Source organism: Cebidichthys violaceus, unplaced genomic scaffold (genome assembly GCF_023349555.1).
Source record: "Cebidichthys violaceus isolate CVI_PGR_0920_01 unplaced genomic scaffold, fCebVio1.0.p SCAF_30, whole genome shotgun sequence".
In the NCBI taxonomy this organism is placed as follows: Eukaryota; Metazoa; Chordata; class Actinopteri; order Perciformes; family Stichaeidae; genus Cebidichthys; species Cebidichthys violaceus.
This window is the reverse complement of record NW_027176484.1, coordinates 2,067,680-2,088,477: the sequence shown is the minus strand read 5'-3', so window position 1 is coordinate 2,088,477 and position 20,798 is coordinate 2,067,680. Positions and strand designations below refer to the sequence as shown.

Here is a 20,798-nt window from a genome sequence, read left to right as displayed (position 1 = left end):
GACGTGATTACAGCTACAGTTGTTTATGTCTTTGTGCAACATGATGCTACATTTCCACAAATTCCCAAGATAATGGCTCCACTTCTACCCCTTCTATAGACTTTAAAGTTGAATTGATTTTGTTTTAAGCAGTTTTTATTCGGCAAACTGCATCCAACTAAATGTACTAAATACATTAAAAAAAATACAGTCTTTTTTTTCTGTGTTTAGTATCGTTCCTGCTGCACTATAAGGAAAATGTTCTGTAACCTGGAGCATGAAATCATGGTGGAATTAGCAGGCTAGTTTCTGTGGCGGCGGCACGTAATTTAACACAGTATTTATATAGAAAGTAGTATTTAGGTGGAATAATACTCGGGTTTTAGAAATGTGGTGCAGGAACATAGTAGCTGTCCAGATTTGCACTTCTCTCATGTTCTAGAGGCGTTCTTTTGAATTTCCAGCGTAGAGGCCAAAACTCTAACCAAACAAACAAAACTAAAGTTACTCTTTACAGACATGAGAGTAGTATCAATCTTTTCATCGGACTCTTGCCAAGAAAGTGGATAAACAAGCCCAACCAAAATCTTGAATCATTCCTTCAGTTCAACGTAGATTGATTGATACTTAACATCATCTATCAACAATATAAAAATGCAGATTAAAGTAAAATCTGTACGTAGCCATCTCCTCACCACCTCCTATCCCCCCCCCCAGTACATGCCGCTGTGATCGCCATCAACGAGGCCATCGACCATGGCGTACCGGAGGGCACCGTGGCCGCTATGCAGAACCCCAACGCCATGCTGGTCCAGCTGGACCCCGGCGCTGCTCGCCAGTACCACGACACGCTGTACCAGGCCAAGGGAATGAAGGTGGCCAACTCACGCAAACGGGTACGAAGCTTTTTTTTTTTTTTTAAATGGTCAGCGGTCAAAGATGCTGTGCACAGCTTTCAGATGTCCAGAGACGACGGATGGTGGTCCCCGGGGCAACGTCTTCTTTGAGAGACCATAAATACCATATAATTAAAAAAACGGGGCAAGCAATTGTCCACGTTTTTTTGATTAGAAAATAATCGAACATGCAGCCTGAAGCGGAATAAAAAATTTGGCATGGGACAGAATAAAATGCTGAGGCCGACACAAACCACTCGGGCAACCAATAATAAATCAGCCGCTACAGTAAAGAACGGTGGAAGACGGACGGAGAGGGGAGTCACTCCGTTCTCTTGACAGATTTGGCAGCACTTCTCGCAGTGAGATATAAATGTAGGATTTATGATTTTAAAGAAATTTGTTTTGCCAACAGGCTGAGCAAATAAATGACCAAAATTACAGCAGAACATCAGAGCAGGGGAACAAGTCTGGAAAGAGATATTTGTTGCTCTGCTGTCCTGCAGCCGAAGATGTGATGATAAACAGTGCCAGCGTGTAATGCTGTTATATTTTAGCCACATTTTGTTGTTGCTCCGCTCCAACAGCAAATGGAGAACGCCGACGCAGAGAGAGATATCTACGACGAGCTTCTCACCCAGGCTGAAATCCAGGGCAACGTCAAAAAGGTCAACGGTAAGTCAGGCGAAACGTGTGTGTTTTGTACTGTCTCTGGTTTCCACGGCGCGGTAGTGAAAACTCTTTCTTTTGCAGTGAGCAACGCCTTGAGTGCGGCCGAACAGGCGTTGCTGAATGGCGATGAGGACAAGTTGTACGAGGCCCTTAAAGCCATGGGGGTTCAGAACCTGCAGGTCCAGAACAAAGGCTGGTACCTCAAGCAGCTGCAGGCCGACCGGGAGAATAAAGACCAGGTGGGGGGGATCAGTGTGCAAACAAAGAAGAGTCTGCGTTTCCCGTCTCCTCGGTGTGATTATATCTTGACTTCTTCCTCGTTAGGCGTCTCCGGGAGAAGCCCTGACTAAGGACGAGTTGCAGAGCGGCGTGGACGTGGCCAATGAGATTGCAGAAGGCTACCTAAAGAGTACGCACACACATTCATGTCTTCTTCCCCATTTCTACGTCTGTATCTGCTCTTATAATTAACCCGGCGTCTGTTTGTGTGTGTGTGTGTGTGTGTGTGTGTGTGTGTGTGTGTGTGTGTGTGTGTGTGTGTGTGTGTAGTGTTGAAGGCAGTGGAGCGCATCAACAGCGCCGTCAGGGCGAGCGTGCCGGAGAAGACGGTGGAGGAGCTGATGAACCCCGACGCTCAGCTGCCGGAAGTCTACCCGAGTGCTGCAGACCTCTACCAGAGAGAGCTGTTCAGCCTGCAGCAGCAGAGCCCGGAGGTACCCAGACACCAAGGAACACACAAGGAACACACAACCGCATCATTCTGTACACAAAGAATACAGCAGATCTATATTTAGCTCCATGTAGACTTAATATAATTGGTTTTTGGATTGTTTGAATATAACAAGCGATTTGAAGACATCTTCCCGGGCTCTGGGAACTATTGATGGGCCTTATTTTGTTTGCTTTTAGTTGCAGACTTTACTTCTCAGAAGGCTGAACATTATGATAGATGGAACGTACGGCCTTTAAAAACCTGAAAATGGAATGGAATTTGAAAATAGTCATTTCCATGCCTGGAGAAGTTTTGGAAAAATAGATCTAGTTTTGGAAAAGTCAGGGATATTTGCTTCTCAAATTCATGTACAATAGAGCATATGTGGTTCAGTTAATAACGCCTGTGAAAAATCTATATTGGTTAAACAATATTTTAAGAGGACAGAAATGCATATTTATCAATCTCGACTGAGACTCTAAACTGTGCAGCAACGAATGGAGACGCCATCGACGTGACTTTGTCTCCCATTTGTCCCCCGCAGGGCTCGCTGTCCCACCCCGAGCTGCTCGTTGCGGTGGAGATGCTGTCGTCGGTGGTGCTGATGAACCAGGCGATGGACGTCGGAGACCGAGCCGCGCTCTGGAAGCAGCTGTCCAGCAACGTCACTGGACTCAGTAATGTGGAGGATGAATATGCACAGAGGTGAGCACGCACACACATGCACACGCACACACACACACACACACACACACACACACACACACACACACACACACACACACACACACCAGGAGTCAGTGACATATTGCCTGAAGCCCCTTTCCCTCTGGACGAAAAACCCACTAACATCTGGCTTGTGTTTTGGGACAAATTAAGTGAATATATAATTAATAAAACAAGGATTTGGACAAAATATTATAATTTATTAACATACAAAACATACTATTAATATGCTCTCCTCAAACTCACCAGACTCCATTGACAGAAACGGCTATTTTACCTCGCTAATCATCCGAACACACTTTTCAAACTCAACAGAAACAAAAGAAAACTCATCAAAACCTCCTTTGATTAATCTTTCTTCTGTACCGACAATCACCGACTCTGGGTTGAGAGTTTGAAAGACTGAATAAGTAACAGATTTAAAAAAAAGAAGCGTTCACTGTTTATTAACCTTGTTTGTGACGTCAAACATGACACACCAAACGGGTTTTCCCCTGTTAAAACATAAAAATTTAAGTGGGAAAGGGATATTTGTGATGTTTCTTGAACGCAACGAGGCCGGCTGTCTGACGTGTTGTCGTTACCTGTGTGCTCCTCCAGGTACATGGACGAACTGATGCGTCTCAAGGCGGCAGCCAGAGAGGATGGCTGCGACTTTCTCACCTGGAACGACATTCAAGCCAGCATCGACCAAGTCAACCAGACTGTGCAGGAGGAGCACGAACGTAAGGGACACGCTCGCAGCGATTGATCCAAAATTACATCTTCATCAAGTTAAATGTCAAAAATGGCTAGCAGATAAGCTAATAAGCTAATAGCTTGTGTGCTAACAGATGACCTGCGCAGGATTGGATGGTAAACCTCTCAAAACAATCCGATTTTTAGATAGTGTACAACTAATAATTCATCAGTTAAACATACATTTAAACATAATTTTAATACAAAAGTCTAGGAGGTAGAGGGACAGTTTGTTTAGTTTTTTCTTTTCTCAGTCAATGCTTAGCCCCGCCCCCTGCTGCTACTGCGTCAAGCTGTCAGAGCTACGTTAACACGGAGCCCACACTGTCACTAACTGCACTCCCTGAAGAAATATACTAAAAATCGATTTCAGAGAGAAGCAGACCCATCTTCTCATATCATATCGGGATCAAAGTCTCTCTGAGTGTTAATCGGTCCACCTTGTACGTCTGCAGGTATCGCCGCCATCGGACTGATCAACGAGGCCCTGGACGAAGGGGATCCCGCGAAGACCCTGTCCATGCTGCAGAACCCCTCGGCCAAGCTCACGGACGTGGACCCGTCCGTGGCTCAGCACTACCACGATAAACTGCTGGAGGCCCGCAGAGAGAAAGCTCACGTGAGACAAAAAAAATATACACGGTCTTTGTGATGTAGAGAGGAAGTTCTCTCTGGCTAGCGTGTCCCTGTCTCTCCCGGTCTCTCCTTTTGTTGATTTGCTTTTTTTGTGTGCGTGTCCAGTATTCAGGTTAGTGTTATGCAAACACGTCACGCAAACCGCACCTACATACAGGTGTGTTCTTAAGGACTCTCATGAATCTGGTTATTGTGAGGCTCGTTTCCTGCTTAAACAAGATGTGAGGCGCCAGAAGTGTGCAGATGTTTGAGGTTTAGTTCAGGCAGAAAGCTGCTGGGTAAGAGCTCAGACTTCTGCTCCTGCCTCTAAAATACTCCAAAATATCAGCATACAACATACACCTTTTTTTACCAATTCAAGCCATTCAAATGGAGCAATGTCTTCTGGGCTGGTTGCTTCTCAAACTGTACAAGTTACAGATACGGTGTTTCATGAGCGTAGTCACGGTGTGTGTGTGTGTGTGTGTGTGTGTGTGTGTGTGTGTGTGTGTGTGTGTGTGTGTGTGTGTGTGTGTGTGTGTGTGTGTGTGTGTGTGTGTGTGTGTGTGTGTGTGTGTGTGTGCGTGCGTGCGTGCGTGCGTGCGTGCGCGTGTCACAGCTCAGTTCGGGTCTCAGAACCCGTCATGGTTGCAGACGGCTCCATGTGACTCAGGCCTCTGAGCGCCACATGACACGACCAGACTGCTGATGTCATGGTGCGATCATCATCACCTCCTCCCCCCCCCCCCCCCCCCGACTCACTTCCTGTCGTCTGCCTCATTGCTCTCTCTCTTGTCTCTTCAGCTTTCTGAGGTTTGACGCGTCACACGTGCATCTGTAGAAGGCTCTCTCTCTCTCTCTCTCACTCTCTCTCACTCTCTCTCTCTCGCTCTCTCTCTCTCTCGCTCTCTCTCTCTCTCGTCTCTCGGACTCATTTGCCTGTGATATCTTCACTTGGTCGTGGCGAGCTGATGAATGTGTGCGTCTGTGCAGCACATTTGCGTACGATGTCGCGCAGGGAGACGACCATGTTTGGGTCGTTTTTTCCCTTTCGTGAAAATGCCTGACAAGCGTAAACTGATTTCTTAAGAACGAGCTCTTTGAGTAGAACAATTCTTCAGTGTTTCCATTTTAGCACACACAGTCCCAGTCCCAGTTTATCCCGTGTAAATACAGATAAAAGAAAGTCTCTTATCACGCTTAGGTTCCTAAATATTTGGCCGCTGCCCACGCTGTTTTAGTTGAACCCTTGAATGCATCATGCGGGGGACTCGTCACACTTTCTGAACGGCACCCAGAAAAATAATTAAATAAAAATAAAGTACAAAAACAGGAGAGGGAAAAAAAAAAAAAGGCAAACTATTTTCCTGCCGATGTCACAGGCAAAGGAAAAAAACAAGCCAGGCCTCAGTCATTTGCTTCCATAAAAGGGCAGAACGCTGACCACTATATTAAATGGGCCAGAGCCACGGGCACACACACACACACACACACACACACACACACACACACACACACACACACACACACACGCACACACACACACTGGTTGGCTGTTTGAGGTGATTAGCTAAAGACGCAGGAAGTAGTTGGTGCAGTGTGGACTTCCTGTTGGTTTTCAAAGGATGGATGACATGTAGTGTTAGATTTCCAGGTGATGTGATGTTAGAGGGGCCTTCTTTTTTCACCCGTATTTCAATTTGTAAATAACTTCTTGGAGTTCTGCAGGACTGAGTCCTAAAAGACTTCAATCGTCTCAAAGTTGTTGCTTTTTTTTGGGGGAAGATGCCTGATATGACTTTAAGAGATTTTAAGGATTTGTTCTATGACATAAAATACCTGAGTAAATACCCCTCTTGTGATTTGAGGAATTTCATGGTCTCTTGCTCCGGTGCTAATGGGCCAACACGGCCCCACGTCATTTTCGATGAGAAGAGAGGCAGAAAAAACAAAAAAATGCAAAAACAGAAACAAAGAGTCACAGAGACTGGCTTTATAACATATGTATTGAAATATAGTATGTCATTTAAAACGTGGAAGATTCGTACGGGATGAAGATTATTAGAAATAATAAGCCCGCAGGATTACAGTCAGTGTGCTTTGGCACAGGCAGTATTACTGCCTTGTGCCACAAAGCCACACTGAATGATCAGAGATCTGCTGGTAGAACTAATATATTGCATACAAGGGCTGAGCTCTCAGTCTTAACACAGGAAGTCCTGCACAGTCTCCTCTGACTCACGAGCCCGATATAGTCTACTGCTGATGAGAGAGCCTCTTCAGATGGTTATCCCCTCGCTCTGTAACTGCAACAGCCAACAACCGGGACTGCGTACGTTTCTAGTCGGTGCTAAATGAATGAGCTCACGGGTTTCTAGGGAAGGGACAAGTTTAGACCGTTGAATTACAAACTACCCAACAGCCCTCCGCTCTCACTTCCTCTGTTTCCATGATGTGCTTCTAACGTCTGATGAGCTCCACCGAGCTACGCCCTTTCGTCTACGGCAACCACACCCTGTCTCCCGCCAGCTGCAGGGACTCCTTCACCCTCTCTCTCACACACACACACACACACACACACACACACATAACAATTACATCACCAAGTGTAAACATACTAAACAGTGATCGCCCAGGTACAGCCGTTTACTGTAAAGACTGAGCTCGTTTGAGTCCCCTCCCCTCTGCATAAGAACTCTTCCTCCATGATCGGGTATCAGTCGTACCCGCCCACCTCTTTCTCACACACACACACACACACACACACACACACACACACACACCTCCTCTCTTCTACCCCTGAAGCACATCATGAAGGGGCGGGACACATGGAGGCCCAAAACCAGAATGAGTCTAGAAAGCAGCAGCAGCAGCAAGAATCAAACGGCTGTTACACAGATGTAGGCGGCGTGCGCCATCTGGATGCAGTTTGGTGTCACTACAGTTCATAACACAACTGTTGAATTCAGCATTGAGGTCTTGGTTTGGTGAGCAAATGGAATGAAGTGACATTTGCACTATTTAAGCATCTTTTGGTGACATTTCTTTTTTTTCTTTTAGGTCAGTGTTTGTGTGTGTGTGTGTGTGTGTGTGTGTGAGTGTCTGCTGTGACAGCGTGTTCATGTTTATTTCCAGCAGCTAAAAGGAGCATTTAAAAGCTTAGAATGTGTCCGTGATGTGTTATTATTTTATTAGGCGTGCTTAAACATGTTAACCAGAAAAAAAGCCCCAAAAACATTGTGATTTATGACCAACTTTGGTTCCTGTGCTCATCACTGCACGCTTCATGATCTGGTTGTCCGGCCCTCGGGTCTCGCTCGAATGATATTTGGAGTGGAGCGTCAATGATTTAATTGATAATTTGTCAACCATTGAGTTAATCGGCAACTATTTGCATCAGTTGTCTTCAAAATGAATCTGTTTTAAGAAGATCTTGTGATTCCATCGTCTTAAATGTGAATACTTTTTTGTTTCTTTACCCCTCTGTGACAGTTAAACTGTTTATCTTCATGTATTTGGACAAATTATCAGTAGAGGAATCAACAATGAAAATAATCATTAATTACAGCCCTAATTTGGAGTTTATTTCTATCTACTAGTTCTTAGCAATATTGTGTCTTTCACTTCCGAGTTTGTATGAATTCAAAGAAGAAAAAAACCCGCAACTTTTGAGGATCCAGAATTTAGAGAAGTAAACAAAGACATACAACCATGATGAACTAGAGAGTGTGTGTGTGTGTGTGTGTGTGTGTGTGTGTGTGTGTGTGTGTGTGTGTGTGTGTGTGTCCTCGCTGTTCGTTTCTGATCACATTGTCCCGTGTCCCTCCAGGAGACCCAGGACCCCTCTGCTGTGCTGTGGCTGGATGAGATCCAGGACGCCATTCTGAGGGCGAACCAGGACACTCAGGAGGCCTTACAGTGTAACTATCATTTCATTTAACTGGACCTATTCTACATGTTTAAGATTACAGAACAAGTACCACCCGCCTTCTACACAGCGTTCCAGATGTGAGGACAGGAAAAAGGCTGATGGTTTTTTTTTTTTGCGTTTTATATCCGCAGTCTCGCAGTCCATCCAGGCCGTCAACGAGGCGGTGGACAGCGGAGAACCGGCTCAGACCCTGGCTGCTCTGAGAAGCCCCGGGACGGGACTCTACGGAGTCACCTCGGAGTGCGCCCAGACCTACCAGGATGACCTGTCCAAGATCAAAGACGAGAAGAAGGCAGTGGGTGAGGAGAACGTTTCGGGAGGAATGCATTTTCATTTTTATTGTTAATGCCAAGTGACACTTGTGCCTGATGATCTGCATTTCTGATGCATCTTTAAAGTGAGAGTTAGTGTGGTCGAGTGAGGTTCTTCTCCACAGTCAGTGATCTACTACAGTAGAGTTTATAGAAACAGACAGGAGAACAATGCACTGCTGTGGACGTATTTTAGACTCCTAAAAGAATCTATATCAAGTTTTAAGCTATATTTAGAATATTTAGAAGTAATCATTTTTACCTGACAGAACACAGGAGTTGCTGGTGTTCCGCTGCCTTGATTGGTTATTTAAAAAAAATGTGTGACTCTGGTGAATCCAAACTAAACATTTAAAACACAGAAACACAAACAAACCAAGCAATGGTGGCAGCAGTAGACCAGCAGCTCCTGTGTTCTCCGAGGTAAAAAAAAAGACTGTTTTTGTCAAAGGAGTCTGGTGTCTTTGAAGAGAACGCGACGGCTTCAGTTCCCCGTCATGTGGACGGTGAAAATAGTCTAAATATAGCGTACACTTTAACTGATATTTACTTTTTTCAGGTGTCCACAGCAGTACATTGTTTAGAGCTACTTGCTGAAATCCATTTAAAATGGAGCGACGACGCTTCTTGCTAAGTGTTGCTCCACGTTGTGCCTCCGCCTTGTTCACCTTGCATTCTGTGTTGCTGTTCGTCCAGGAGATAATGGCAGCGAGTGGGTGAAGCACTGGGTGAAGGGAGGACACAACTACTATTACAACCTGCAGAACAAAGAGGGCACCTGGGTGGAGCCGGAGGGCTTCCTGCAGAACAACACCCAGCTCAACAAGGAAGACATCCAGGTAGGTCACGCTCCCTGTGCGGCCGTAAGTATTATTATATATATAGTTTTATTTTAACTGGTTGTTTTCATGCTGTCCCCGTCAGTCGGTGGTTTCCGGCGTAACCACGGCCTACAATCGAGAGCAGCTGTGGCTGGCCAACGAGTCTCTCATTGCCAAGCTGCAGGCCCGCTGCCGTGGCTACCTGGTGAGGAACGGCCAAAAGGAGCGGATAAACTTCCTGAAATCCCAAGACCCTGCTGTTACATGCATACAGGTGAGACCCACCTGTACGTCACACGGTTATAGAAGCGTCTGTCTGCCTTCAGGACTTCTGCTGACACTCGTTCTGTTCTCAGGCGCACTGGAAAGGCCACAAACAGAGGAAGGCGTTCAAAGAGCGTAAACAATACCTGGAGGACCACAGCGACGAGGCCGTCAAGGTAGAACTATCATTATCAGATTATCATCGTGGCAACTAAAATAACCACGTCATGGGCAACACTGCTGCTTTCATCATGGTGCAATATTACATTTTAATAGCATGTCTAATATTACCGTTTGCTACTTTTGAATATCTCTCTCAATATCAGGCTCAATATTACTTTTTCTATTGTCGTTTCTATTAGGCACTTTCCACTTAATTGTTTTCTATTGTTCATATATGTTGTGCATGTATTTTTGTTGTTATTCTTCTGTTGTAATCTTTGATAAATCTCTGGCACAAGAATTTCTCCAACTTAACTTAACTTATCGTCTCTAATATACAATTTCATGCCGTTTTTATATTCACAGACATCCCACACAATTTGTAAAACCCGCGAGTCCAAAATAAGCCGTAGAAGAACGACCCTAGAAACATTTGGACTGTTTTATTGTGACTTTACAAATTAATTTAAATTTTAAAAGTCACAAAAATGTTTGTGTTTGCTTTAGGAGCGTCCCCAACTAAGACGTTACATAGTTGAATCTGATTGGTCGAGTCTTTTCTGTCGTCGAATCATGTCTTTTTTTTTTTTTTTTTCTTGCTCATTTATCCCTCATAAAAACAATATTATTGGCTGAGATAAATGTTACTATCGCTCAGCTGTTGTTTCAGAGCAATGGACTGTGTGTGTGTGCGTGCGTGCGTGCATGCGTGCGTGCGTCCGTCCGTCCGTAATACTGACACAGAGCAGACGATGGATGGACTGAGTGACACAGTTTCTTATCCTGCTTGCTTTCGTCGTTGTAAATATAACTTTTGGTCTGGATTCTACAGACGGAAACGAAGAGACACTCAACGGGAAAGAGTGACGCCAGCTGGAAACAGCTGTAACAGCCGCTAAAGGCTGTTTTAGCAAATAATAGGAACACAGAATCGGTGCATCTCTCATTGTTATCAGCAGTATATAAGTACAGTTCACACTAAAGGATTTGTTTTTGTCCTTCTCAGATCCAGTCCATGGTTCGGATGCACCAAGCTCGTAAGAAATACAAGGATCGTCTGAAGTACTTCCAAGATCACGTGAGTATTCAAAGCCTAAAACCTTTGTCTCATAACATCAGCCTAAAATCTGTTTTTTTTATTTAACTAGAAAGGTCCCATTGAGATGCAAAGTATTTCTAAACATTTCAAGATAAGTTAAGTTAAATAGCTCGTTCCAAGCTTGATGGGTGTGAAAGGATGCAGATCTGTTCGAGAGATTTTGAGTTTTAATTTAAAATAATCAAGACAATGGATTGTAAATTGTCTGTCATAAGAATTCGGGTGTTGAGTAAACGATTCGCGGCGTCGTCTAATAGAAGCTTTAAATTTCCCCCGAGACATCCGCCGACATTTAGTTCCGCGTCATGCGGGGTTGGAGGGAAACAGACGGAGTCATCCAGCACTCTTGACATGTGTGAAGTCATTTCCACTGCGACTCAGTGGATTCCTGTGGTGCCATTTCATAATGAAGACCATTGATCAGCCAAGCGATTTCCTGTTTTCTACTGCAGATCAATCAGGTGGTGAAGATTCAGGCTTTCATTAGAGCCAACAAGGCCAGAGACGACTACAAGACGCTGAGTGAGTACAAATCAAACTACAGACTGAGCTGATATATATTTATATCTGTATATATGTGTGTGTGTGTGTGTATATATATATATATATGTTCTCTCCAGCTTTGGTGGCCTCTTGACTCTCAAATGTCCTTCCTCACACAGTCAGCGCCGAGGACCCCCCGATGGCGGTGGTGAGGAAGTTCGTCCACCTGCTGGACCACAGCGACCAGGACTTCCAGGAGGAGCTGGAGCTGATGCGCCTCCGCGAGGAGGTGGTCACCAACATCCGCTCCAACCAGCAGCTGGAGAACGACCTGAACCTGATGGACATCAAGATCGGCCTGCTGGTGAAGAACAAGATCACGCTGCAGGAGGTGGTGTCCCACAGCAAGAAGCTGACCAAGAAGAACAAGGGCCAGCTGTCCAACATGATGATGATGAACAAGCAGAGGGGGGGGCTGAAGGCCCTCAGCAAGGAGAAGAGGGTCAAACTGGAAGCCTACCAGTACCTCTTTTACCTGTTACAGGTAACAGTACAGTACTTCTGTCTCTAGATCCTGAACAACAGAATCACACCTCTCTGATGAACGCTCACATTTCTGCTTCTTCTTCTTTGTAGACCAACCCGACGTATCTCGCCAAGCTGATCTTCCAGATGCCGCAGAATAAATCCACAAAGTTCATGGACTCTGTGATCTTCACCCTTTATAACTACGCCTCCAACCAGAGGGAGGAGTACCTGCTGACCAAGCTCTTCAAAACGGCCCTGCAGGAGGAGATCAAGTGAGAAGCGATCACACATTTTTACACGCACATCAAAGTATCGCGTTAGAAAAGCTCTATGGAAGAGAGTCGATGCTCTAAATGGCCTCAACTGACTGAGCTCGGCTGTAGCGAACATTTAAAGCCTTGTTTATACTCGCTCAGTAGCGCGAGCCTCAGCAGATGGCGCGCAAACTACTACCACGCACAAAGGTGATCATACACGGTATACATTATTCATGGCATAACTCTCCGAAACACCAGAGGGCGTACTAACAAAATGTACCGAGAAGACAAAGAATACAAGCCCCGTAAAGAAGGAAGTCAAGTATTAAAAGCATTATAAAGAAACAAAGCTTGACTATAGATTTTTAAGACCTCCTGTTTTTAAAGCATCTAAAAACCAATTCCCCTGCTTCTGTAAAACCCTCAGATATGATAATAGAGCTTTGATCAGTGAACTGTTTGTGACAGTCGCGTTCTGAAAAGCTAAAGATCCAACGCCAAGGTCCAAAAAAGGTTCTTGACCAAGCGACGCTTGAAGAGTATTAACTTTAAATCACACAAGTGACTGTTTCCAACATATTACCGTGTGAACGCTCATCTTCGTCTCAGGACGACATGAAACATGGCCGACACTAGCTGACATGACAGAACGATTCAAACTGTGAAAACAAGTGAAACTAATTCCTGAAGACTTTTCTCCTTTTTCTCGTCGATGGTCATATGGCCAAGAGGACTTGTTTTGGTTCCGGTCCACCACCTCTACTTCTTCTACTCTTGGGTACTTACAGATTACAGCCACTGCGTCCACTACAGCGCCATCTTCTGACCAAACCACGCTGTAGCTGAGTTTATTATGAGAACATTGGGTACGTCCCAAGTCTCTTAAGTTGTTCTGCTCCGCCATATTGACGGCCGTCCCAAAGCTCTTATTTAGCTCGGAGGAGCGAGGAGAGAGGAGGACGTCTCATATCTCTTAAAACTTAATTCCTCGTTTCCTCTCTCCTCGCATGGTTTCCTTGCGTATCTCCGTGCATCCCCGGTGGGAGGAACTAAGACGCAGGGAAAGGACACAAGTGAGGGAAACGGGGATGCAATTAAGAGACTTGGGATGTACCCATAGTGTGAAGCACAGCTCGCTTTTTGCAGAGACATAAAATGTATTGAAAGAGAAGTAAAACGTAGGGTTTCTTCACATTTTTTGCATATGAGGGTTAGGAAAAGTACATGGTCAGTGTAGAAGAACCTGGAAGAATACATGTGGTCTGGAAGTTTCTAAACCACTCGATGGAAACGCATCGACTTGGCATTTCTGATGCGGCCCGGTTGATGAGTACACAGTGACGAGTTCCAACCGTCCTCAGGTCCAAGGTTGACCAGATGAAGGAGATCGTCACGGGAAACCCTACGATCATCAAGATGGTGGTGAGCTTCCACCGAGGTGCGCGGGGACAGAACGCGCTGCGGCAGATCCTGGCGCCGGTCGTCAAAGAGATCATGGACGACAAAGCGCTCAACATCAAGACCGACCCGGTGGACATCTACAAGAGCTGGGTCAACCAGATGGAGACGCAGACCGGAGAGGCCAGGTGAGCTGGAGACGAGGTCGTCTTGTACCCGAGTTTCAGTAAATAGGGGGAAAAAAAAACAGCAAAACTATAAAGTCATATTAAGTTATTTTAGGATAATTAAATGGTTATACTAGTCATTATAGACAGATGTATTTAGTTTGATAGTCGTAAATTACAAAGTGTCTCGTAGGTTACGATCACTGTTAACGCTTCCTCCTTTCCTCCATCTCTTTGTCAACAGTAAGCTGCCCTACGACGTGACCCCAGAGCAGGCTATGGCCCACGAGGAGGTGAGGACGAGACTGGAAGCCTCCATCAAGAACATGAAGACCATCACTGACAAGTTCCTGTCCGCCATCATCGTCTCGGTGGATAAAATACCGTACGTTCACTGTCCACATTTTTATGGACACAAGTCAGCTAGTTTACACCTACAATCCATATTTTATATATATATTTTATATATTTCCACATTCCTGTCTCTCTCTGTCAGATACGGTATGCGTTTCGTCTCCAAAGTGCTGAAGGACACCCTCCATGAGAAGTTCCCAGATGCTACAGAGGACGAGCTGCTCAAGGTTTAATAATAATAATAATAATAATAATAATAATAATAATAATAATAATAATAAAGCATTTATGAAGCAGCTTTGAAAAACAAAGAGACGTGCCTTTTTAAACTTAACATGCTCCACAGTCTCTAAAGGGTCAGGTCACCCCAAAATCAAAAATACATGAATGAATCAATCTAGATAGTTTCAGTGTTGTTTAGAGACGTCTCTCCAATATAACGGGTGTCTATGTCACTCGGCTTGTTGTGCTCAAATAATAAAAAAAAACATGTAAAACACTGTAAAAACATGTAAAGCAATGTCTCTTTCCAGAAATCCTGACCCGGTGACTCAAGATAACCCACAGACCTTGTTGTTGTAATTTCATTTCATCGTAATAATTTGAAGTGAATTGCCCCGTCAGATTGTGGGGAACCTGCTGTATTACCGCTACATGAACCCGGCCATCGTGGCGCCCGACGCCTTCGACATCATCGAGGTGTCAGCGGGCGGCCAGCTGACCACGGAGCAGCGGCGGAACCTGGGCTCCGTCGCCAAGATGCTGCAGCACGCCGCCTCCAATAAGATGTTCCTGGGGGACAACGCCCATCTCAATCCCATCAACGAATATCTCAGCGCCTCCTACCAGAAGTTCAGGTCCGGTGCCGAATCGGTGACGCTCCTCGATCTCTTGTTTGAAGCTCTTCGTCTCGTCTGACTTTTCTCTTTTCCGTCCCAGGCGCTTCTTTCTGTCGGCGTGTGACGTTCCTTCGCTTGAAGATAAGTTCAATGTGGATCAGTACTCCGACTTGGTCACCGTCACCAAACCGGTCATCTACATCTCCATTGGAGAGATCATCAACACCCACACGGTGAGTTTGGACCACCTGCACGTTTAGCTCTTCCTGTCTCAAACCACATGTGTGTCCCAGTCGGTCCCGTAACTCTTATTTACAGATTTACAGAACTTACAAATCCTCACACACAGACATCAAAACCAGGAACAACAACAATACCAATGCAAAACCTGACCTGGATTCTTCTGTCTCCCGTTAGCTGCTGCTGGACCACCAGGACGCCATCGCTCCGGAGCACAACGACCCCATCCACGAGCTGCTGGAGGACCTGGGCGAGGTTCCCACCGTCGAGTCCCTCATCGGTGAGTGAAATGAGGCTTTTTTTTAAGTGTCAGCGAAAACAATTAGCGATGCAAGAATTTAACTCTAACTTTAAATGTACTGACGATACTGGATGTGGTATTTAGTTTTATGTTGCGAGTGTCTGACCGTACCTTAAATCAGCAGTTTACAGATGAAGTGAGAGCAGTGCTGGACTAATAACCACCACGATGCTCTAAAGTGGTACAAATATTTCAGACAGGGACAACTGTACCGTTCACTTTTTTGTCCCCACCAAAGCATGAAATATCTGTATAATTAGTTAGTAGTAGTCTCTTAAAATACATGTATTTGTATGCTAAAAGTCATTTCTGCACAGCTGCAGTTAACGTAACGTTACATCATGCGTCATCTAACGTTGTTGTTGTTCGGGCCGTTTTGTAATTTCTGTTTCCTTTAACGGCCACGTATGAGCGAGAAAAACAGCTTAAACTAAGGTTACAGACTGTTGTTGGAGACAACAAATAACATTTGATCATCTCCAGCACTTACATCGTTCCCTGTCGTAACCATTTTAAGTTTTAGGTCAAGTGCTTCAGTGGAAATACAGATTCTCCAGTTCAGGGAAAAGGTTGCTATGACACACAGTGATTAAATTAATTTATGCGATCCTTTTCAATTTGAGGCCCAGTATTTTCAAACTTACAGAGGGCCTGATATCTTCTTACATTTGTTTTGTTTTTAAGAGAAGATGATAAAATAAAACGAAGAAAAAAAAGTTCTTTTTAATTTTTGGTTAAATGAATTGTTATAAAAATTGTGAATATAGAAAATAATCTTTAGAATAATCAATAAATTAGTTTTTAGATTACTGGATTAAAAAATAGCCGTTAGGTGCAGCCCTAGATGAGAGCGTTTCTGACCAGAAACCACCCGATATTTTATCATCTGATCACCCGCCTCACTCAGGTGAGAATCCTCTTCCTCCTAACGACCCCAACAAAGAGCTGATGGGGAAGACCGAGGTTTCTCTCACACTCACCAACAAGTTCGACCTCCCCGGCGAGGCCAACGCGGAGATGGACGCCCGCACGCTCCTGCTCAAGTAAGTTCGTTACGTGGAGATTCACGGCTGACGAGAGTAGATTTTATACGGTCCTTTGTTGGAGATTCAACGGTTTCTTCGATGTTTCTTCTCAGCACCAAGAGGCTCATTGTGGACGTGATCCGGTTCCAGCCTGGAGAGACTCTGACTGAGATCCTGGACTCAACAGGGGGAACCGAACAGGTCAGAAATAAAGATTTGGGGGCTTAAACTATCCCTTTTAAGACTGAGCTAACTGAAAGTGAAAACTAACTATGATCCGTCTTGTTGTCCCGGGTGACAGGAAGCAGAGTACCAGCGGGCCATGCAGAGGAGGGCCGTCAGAGACGCCAAGACCCCAGAGAAGATGAAGCAGGTGAAGCCGGTGGTGGACGACAGCCTGACGCTGCAGGGCAAGAAGGACAAGATCAAGAGCAACCTGCAGCGGCTGGCCGAGCTGGGGAAGGTCCACCCCGACAACCGCTACCAGGACCTCATCAACGACATCGCCAAGGTCTACACATCATCTGAGGACGAGGACAATTAAAACTCCTCCAGTGTGTTTTGTTTTACTTTAAATGTGATGTGTGTGTGTGTGTGTGTGTGTGTGTGTGTGTGTGTGTGTGTGTGTGTGTGTTACAGGACATCAGAAACCAGAGGCGGTATCGTCAGCGTCGGAAAGCTGAGCTGGTGAGGCTTCAGCAGACCAACGTCGCCCTGAATTCAAAGACAACTTTTTTCAATGTTCAGATTGACTCATACAATCAGTATATCAAGACGTGCATGGACAACCTGGCCAGCAAGGGCAAGTGAGTGACCATTCATCTCATTTAACGGTTTCAATTGGTCATTTTGTGGTTCGGGTCGAGCGGTCGTACTCTCACAGCAATCGCCACTGAGACGTGCATGATTAAACTGCTGACAGAAGCCTGAGCTGTTAGCAGCGTTACACTGTTATCTGTAGGGAGCACAAGGCAGGGATCCCCTTTCAGCTGCAGGGTCAGAATAAGTGTGGGCCGTGAACTCAACAGAAAAGAAAAAAAACTATTAAAATATTTGAGACCAATGCATGTGAGAGAATACAAATAATAAAATAGATTATAAGATATGTGAACAATAATAGTAGTAATACATTGTGAATTAAAAAGTACTTTAAAAAAACAACTTAAATACAATACAAAGTGAGTGATTAATAAAATAATATTAAAATAGAATATCGTTTTGCATTTTAAATACAATTAAGTGAGTGATTAATAAAATAACAATAAAATTGAATATAATTTTACAACTAACTTAATAAAAATAATATAAGTGATTAATAAAAAAACAATAACATTTAATTTTACAATTTTAACACAATAAAATGTGTTTAATAAAATAACCATACAATAAAAAATATTTTACATTTTAATGATCAGTTAATAAAATAGCAATAAAAAAGAATAACATTATACACCTCAAATGCAATTAAGTGAGTAAAAAAACAGTGTAAATAGTGTCTATAAACCATTATTTGCCGGCTGAAGAGGCAGGTTTTAAGCTTACAGATTTCAACGCTGCTCGGAGCATCATCTATAATAGTACAGGTCATAGTCACAGTATAATCTGTAGTGTGGGCAGTACATCTACTCTTCTAGTCTGGAGGAACTAGGAAGCGGAGGAAAACATGTAGATGTCTGACTTATTCGCACACACAGTATGAATGAAATATCGCAGCATGTGTCCCTTTTCACTTGTTCTTGAAAACAAATTTCTGAATTGTGCCAAAACATCCGAACTGTGTGACTCGTAACAGGCAGTGGGTCACAGTGTTGGTCCTCAGACTCCTGCTGCTTTTCATTTTGGACTTCTAATCAGCCACTTGTCCTCTGATAATCATCTTCCAAACATGTTGAACACACTCTAAGAGACGGTTTCATGCTGTCCCGTGCGGCTCGTCTTTCTTCTCAGGTTGTCAAAGAAACCGGGCGACAACAAGGCCAAGAAGAGTAAGCAGGTTTCTCAGAAGTACACCGCCTCCCGCCTCCACGAGAAGGGCGTGCTGATCGCGATAGAGGATCTGCAGCCCAACCAGTGAGTTCTGCTGTGGTTCAAGGAGTACTTTATCCACAAAACGATCCTCTGTATATCAATTATGAAGAAAACTTTAGACGCTAACGGCTAACGAACGAAGGTTCTGTTCAGTTACATTATGATGCGTTCAGGCTCTGTTCAGTGAAGATGAGTACTGGGCAAAGGTAAACTATAACGTAGTCATGACGTGTAACCTGGTAAACTGTAGTTTTGATAAGAAACGGGAATAAATCCAGCGGTTTGAAGGAGATGTTTTCACACGAATATAAAATAGATATTAGTGATGAATTATGAGCTGTTTGACTTCCTATGATTAAACAGATTATAATACATCATTAAAACTACTAATGACAAGACAAACGGATCTGTATCTGTTAATATCGATCATCAATGATCGGCAATTACGTTCTTCTTGTTTTACGCAACGTTAAATATCAAAACGTGACATTTCTAACTCCATCTCAAACGTCATTAAATTCATGAAGGTTGATCACTTTCTTTGTCGTGTACTTTTCTCTCTTCACAGGTTCAAGAATGCCATTTTTGAGATTTCCCCGTCAGAGACCGTCGGAGTGTTTGAGGTGAAGGCCAAGTTCATGGGCGTGCACTTGGAGACATTACAGTTAGAATATCAGGTATGGTTTCTTTTTCATAACTTTATTTTTTTTTTTTCCTTCGGTAAAGTAAACTAGAGATGTTGCAATTTAAAAAAAAAAAAAAAAAAAAAAGTTCCTTCACAATACAGTTTCCAATACCTAAACGTGACGTCAGTGCGTTATACACAAAGATATGTATAGTATTCTTTTCTTACAGATGTGTACTTCTGAAACTGTATGGATGTGATATGATGCTATCATTGTTGTCTGTCCAGACTCAGCTTAAACCCTTTGTAAAACACAAACATAGAGAAAATTAAAGCATAGAAATAGTACATCAGTAGAAGAACATTCCTGTTCAAATCAACGTGACATGATAGTCAAAGCGGCCAACAAGCTAGCTAGCTAACTAGCTGGCAGCTAGCTAGCTAGCTAGCTACTTCCACCACACTTTAATGCTACTCTGGGTACAGAGGTGCTGGTGTTCAGTAGCAGCGCTGGGTCTAACGGCGTTTTCTCAGGGAGGGAATAAATCATGAGAGAAGTAGAGTCATTTTCTCATAGACTTCTATACAACCAGAGGAGTCGCCCCCTGATGGTCATTAGAGAGAATGCAGCTTTAACACATGAAGCGTCGGCTTCACTCGGCAGAACCGGAGGTTGCCGCCTGATAGCGAGTGACACGTGTTGTTGTTGTTTCTGTGTAAAAGAGCCGATAAATGACATGATGTCGGATCGGTGGATAGACTTGAATACTTGCCGATCCAGCATTTTAGGGAGTTATTGGTATTGGAACAACCGTACAGTAGACTCAGTGAATATTGATACACGTTACGGAGACGGTTGTCTGTGATGGGTTTATCGAGGCTGATCTCGTTGTGTTTGTCTCTCAGGATCTCCTCCAGCTGCAGTACGAAGGCGTGGCGGTGATGAAGCTCTTCGACAGGGCCACCATCAACGTCAACCTGCTCATTTTCCTGCTCAACAAGAAATTCTATGGGAAATAGAAAAAGAAAGGATTAAAAAAAAAAAAAAAAAGGGCTGCAGACACTGATTCAAAACCACAAAACCCACTTTGAGGGTTGCAAAAAAGCCCTGACCTGAACCACCCTGGCTTTCCTTCACATTCCCTACTGCACTTCTCCCTCGTGCCTATGCAGCTTTACGTGCATTCTTTTTTAATTATTATTATTGTGTGGATCACCATATGTGCTTTAATGGAACGGTCCGTCTCTATTGTCTGTAACTTGCGGTTAGGTCAGAGGTTTAAGATTTGTATGTTTTGTTATTTTGCTTTAAATATTATGAATATCTTGTGCATGGGCCTGGATTAATTATAAAAAGAATCTATGTTTTATGTTAAGAGATCTGTTTTTGTGTCTTTCTTAGCTGTTAGTTTATGTGCTCAGCTGATAAGAAGCCGGATGAACGTGTCAAAGTGCCAGCGTACTTCTTCAGTGGACTCGGTCTCCTCTCGGGCGGGGTTCCCACTCCTCTCTAGAGATCCTTCTCAGAGGATCCAGCCGTACACTAATATCTTCCTCTCTGTGGAAGCCTGATGTAAAACATATGGAGTCTGTGGCTACAATTCATCCATGAAATCATCTCTTATGT

General features: G+C 44.0%; 1 protein-coding gene across 1 annotated transcript in view; it reads left to right on the top strand.

The window, feature by feature from the left end:
- iqgap1 (IQ motif containing GTPase activating protein 1) overlaps window positions 1-20,547 on the top strand; it is a 42,683-nt gene extending 22,136 nt beyond the window's left edge. The window contains exons 8-37 of the mRNA XM_068724392.1: window positions 697-875; window positions 1,463-1,550; window positions 1,629-1,786; window positions 1,872-1,956; window positions 2,097-2,260; window positions 2,804-2,964; window positions 3,586-3,710; window positions 4,179-4,342; window positions 8,168-8,258; window positions 8,401-8,568; window positions 9,277-9,419; window positions 9,505-9,675; window positions 9,758-9,841; window positions 10,834-10,905; window positions 11,379-11,448; window positions 11,589-11,953; window positions 12,046-12,209; window positions 13,556-13,780; window positions 14,004-14,144; window positions 14,256-14,340; window positions 14,738-14,970; window positions 15,053-15,185; window positions 15,370-15,472; window positions 16,401-16,536; window positions 16,632-16,719; window positions 16,820-17,029; window positions 17,158-17,324; window positions 18,466-18,588; window positions 19,115-19,223; window positions 20,078-20,547. Coding sequence (XP_068580493.1) covers window positions 697-875; window positions 1,463-1,550; window positions 1,629-1,786; window positions 1,872-1,956; window positions 2,097-2,260; window positions 2,804-2,964; window positions 3,586-3,710; window positions 4,179-4,342; window positions 8,168-8,258; window positions 8,401-8,568; window positions 9,277-9,419; window positions 9,505-9,675; window positions 9,758-9,841; window positions 10,834-10,905; window positions 11,379-11,448; window positions 11,589-11,953; window positions 12,046-12,209; window positions 13,556-13,780; window positions 14,004-14,144; window positions 14,256-14,340; window positions 14,738-14,970; window positions 15,053-15,185; window positions 15,370-15,472; window positions 16,401-16,536; window positions 16,632-16,719; window positions 16,820-17,029; window positions 17,158-17,324; window positions 18,466-18,588; window positions 19,115-19,223; window positions 20,078-20,191 — 4,319 coding nt within the window. The 3' untranslated portion in view covers window positions 20,192-20,547. The remainder of the gene's footprint in view (window positions 1-696; window positions 876-1,462; window positions 1,551-1,628; window positions 1,787-1,871; window positions 1,957-2,096; window positions 2,261-2,803; window positions 2,965-3,585; window positions 3,711-4,178; window positions 4,343-8,167; window positions 8,259-8,400; window positions 8,569-9,276; window positions 9,420-9,504; window positions 9,676-9,757; window positions 9,842-10,833; window positions 10,906-11,378; window positions 11,449-11,588; window positions 11,954-12,045; window positions 12,210-13,555; window positions 13,781-14,003; window positions 14,145-14,255; window positions 14,341-14,737; window positions 14,971-15,052; window positions 15,186-15,369; window positions 15,473-16,400; window positions 16,537-16,631; window positions 16,720-16,819; window positions 17,030-17,157; window positions 17,325-18,465; window positions 18,589-19,114; window positions 19,224-20,077) is intronic.
- The last annotated feature ends 251 nt before the right edge of the window (window positions 20,548-20,798 follow it).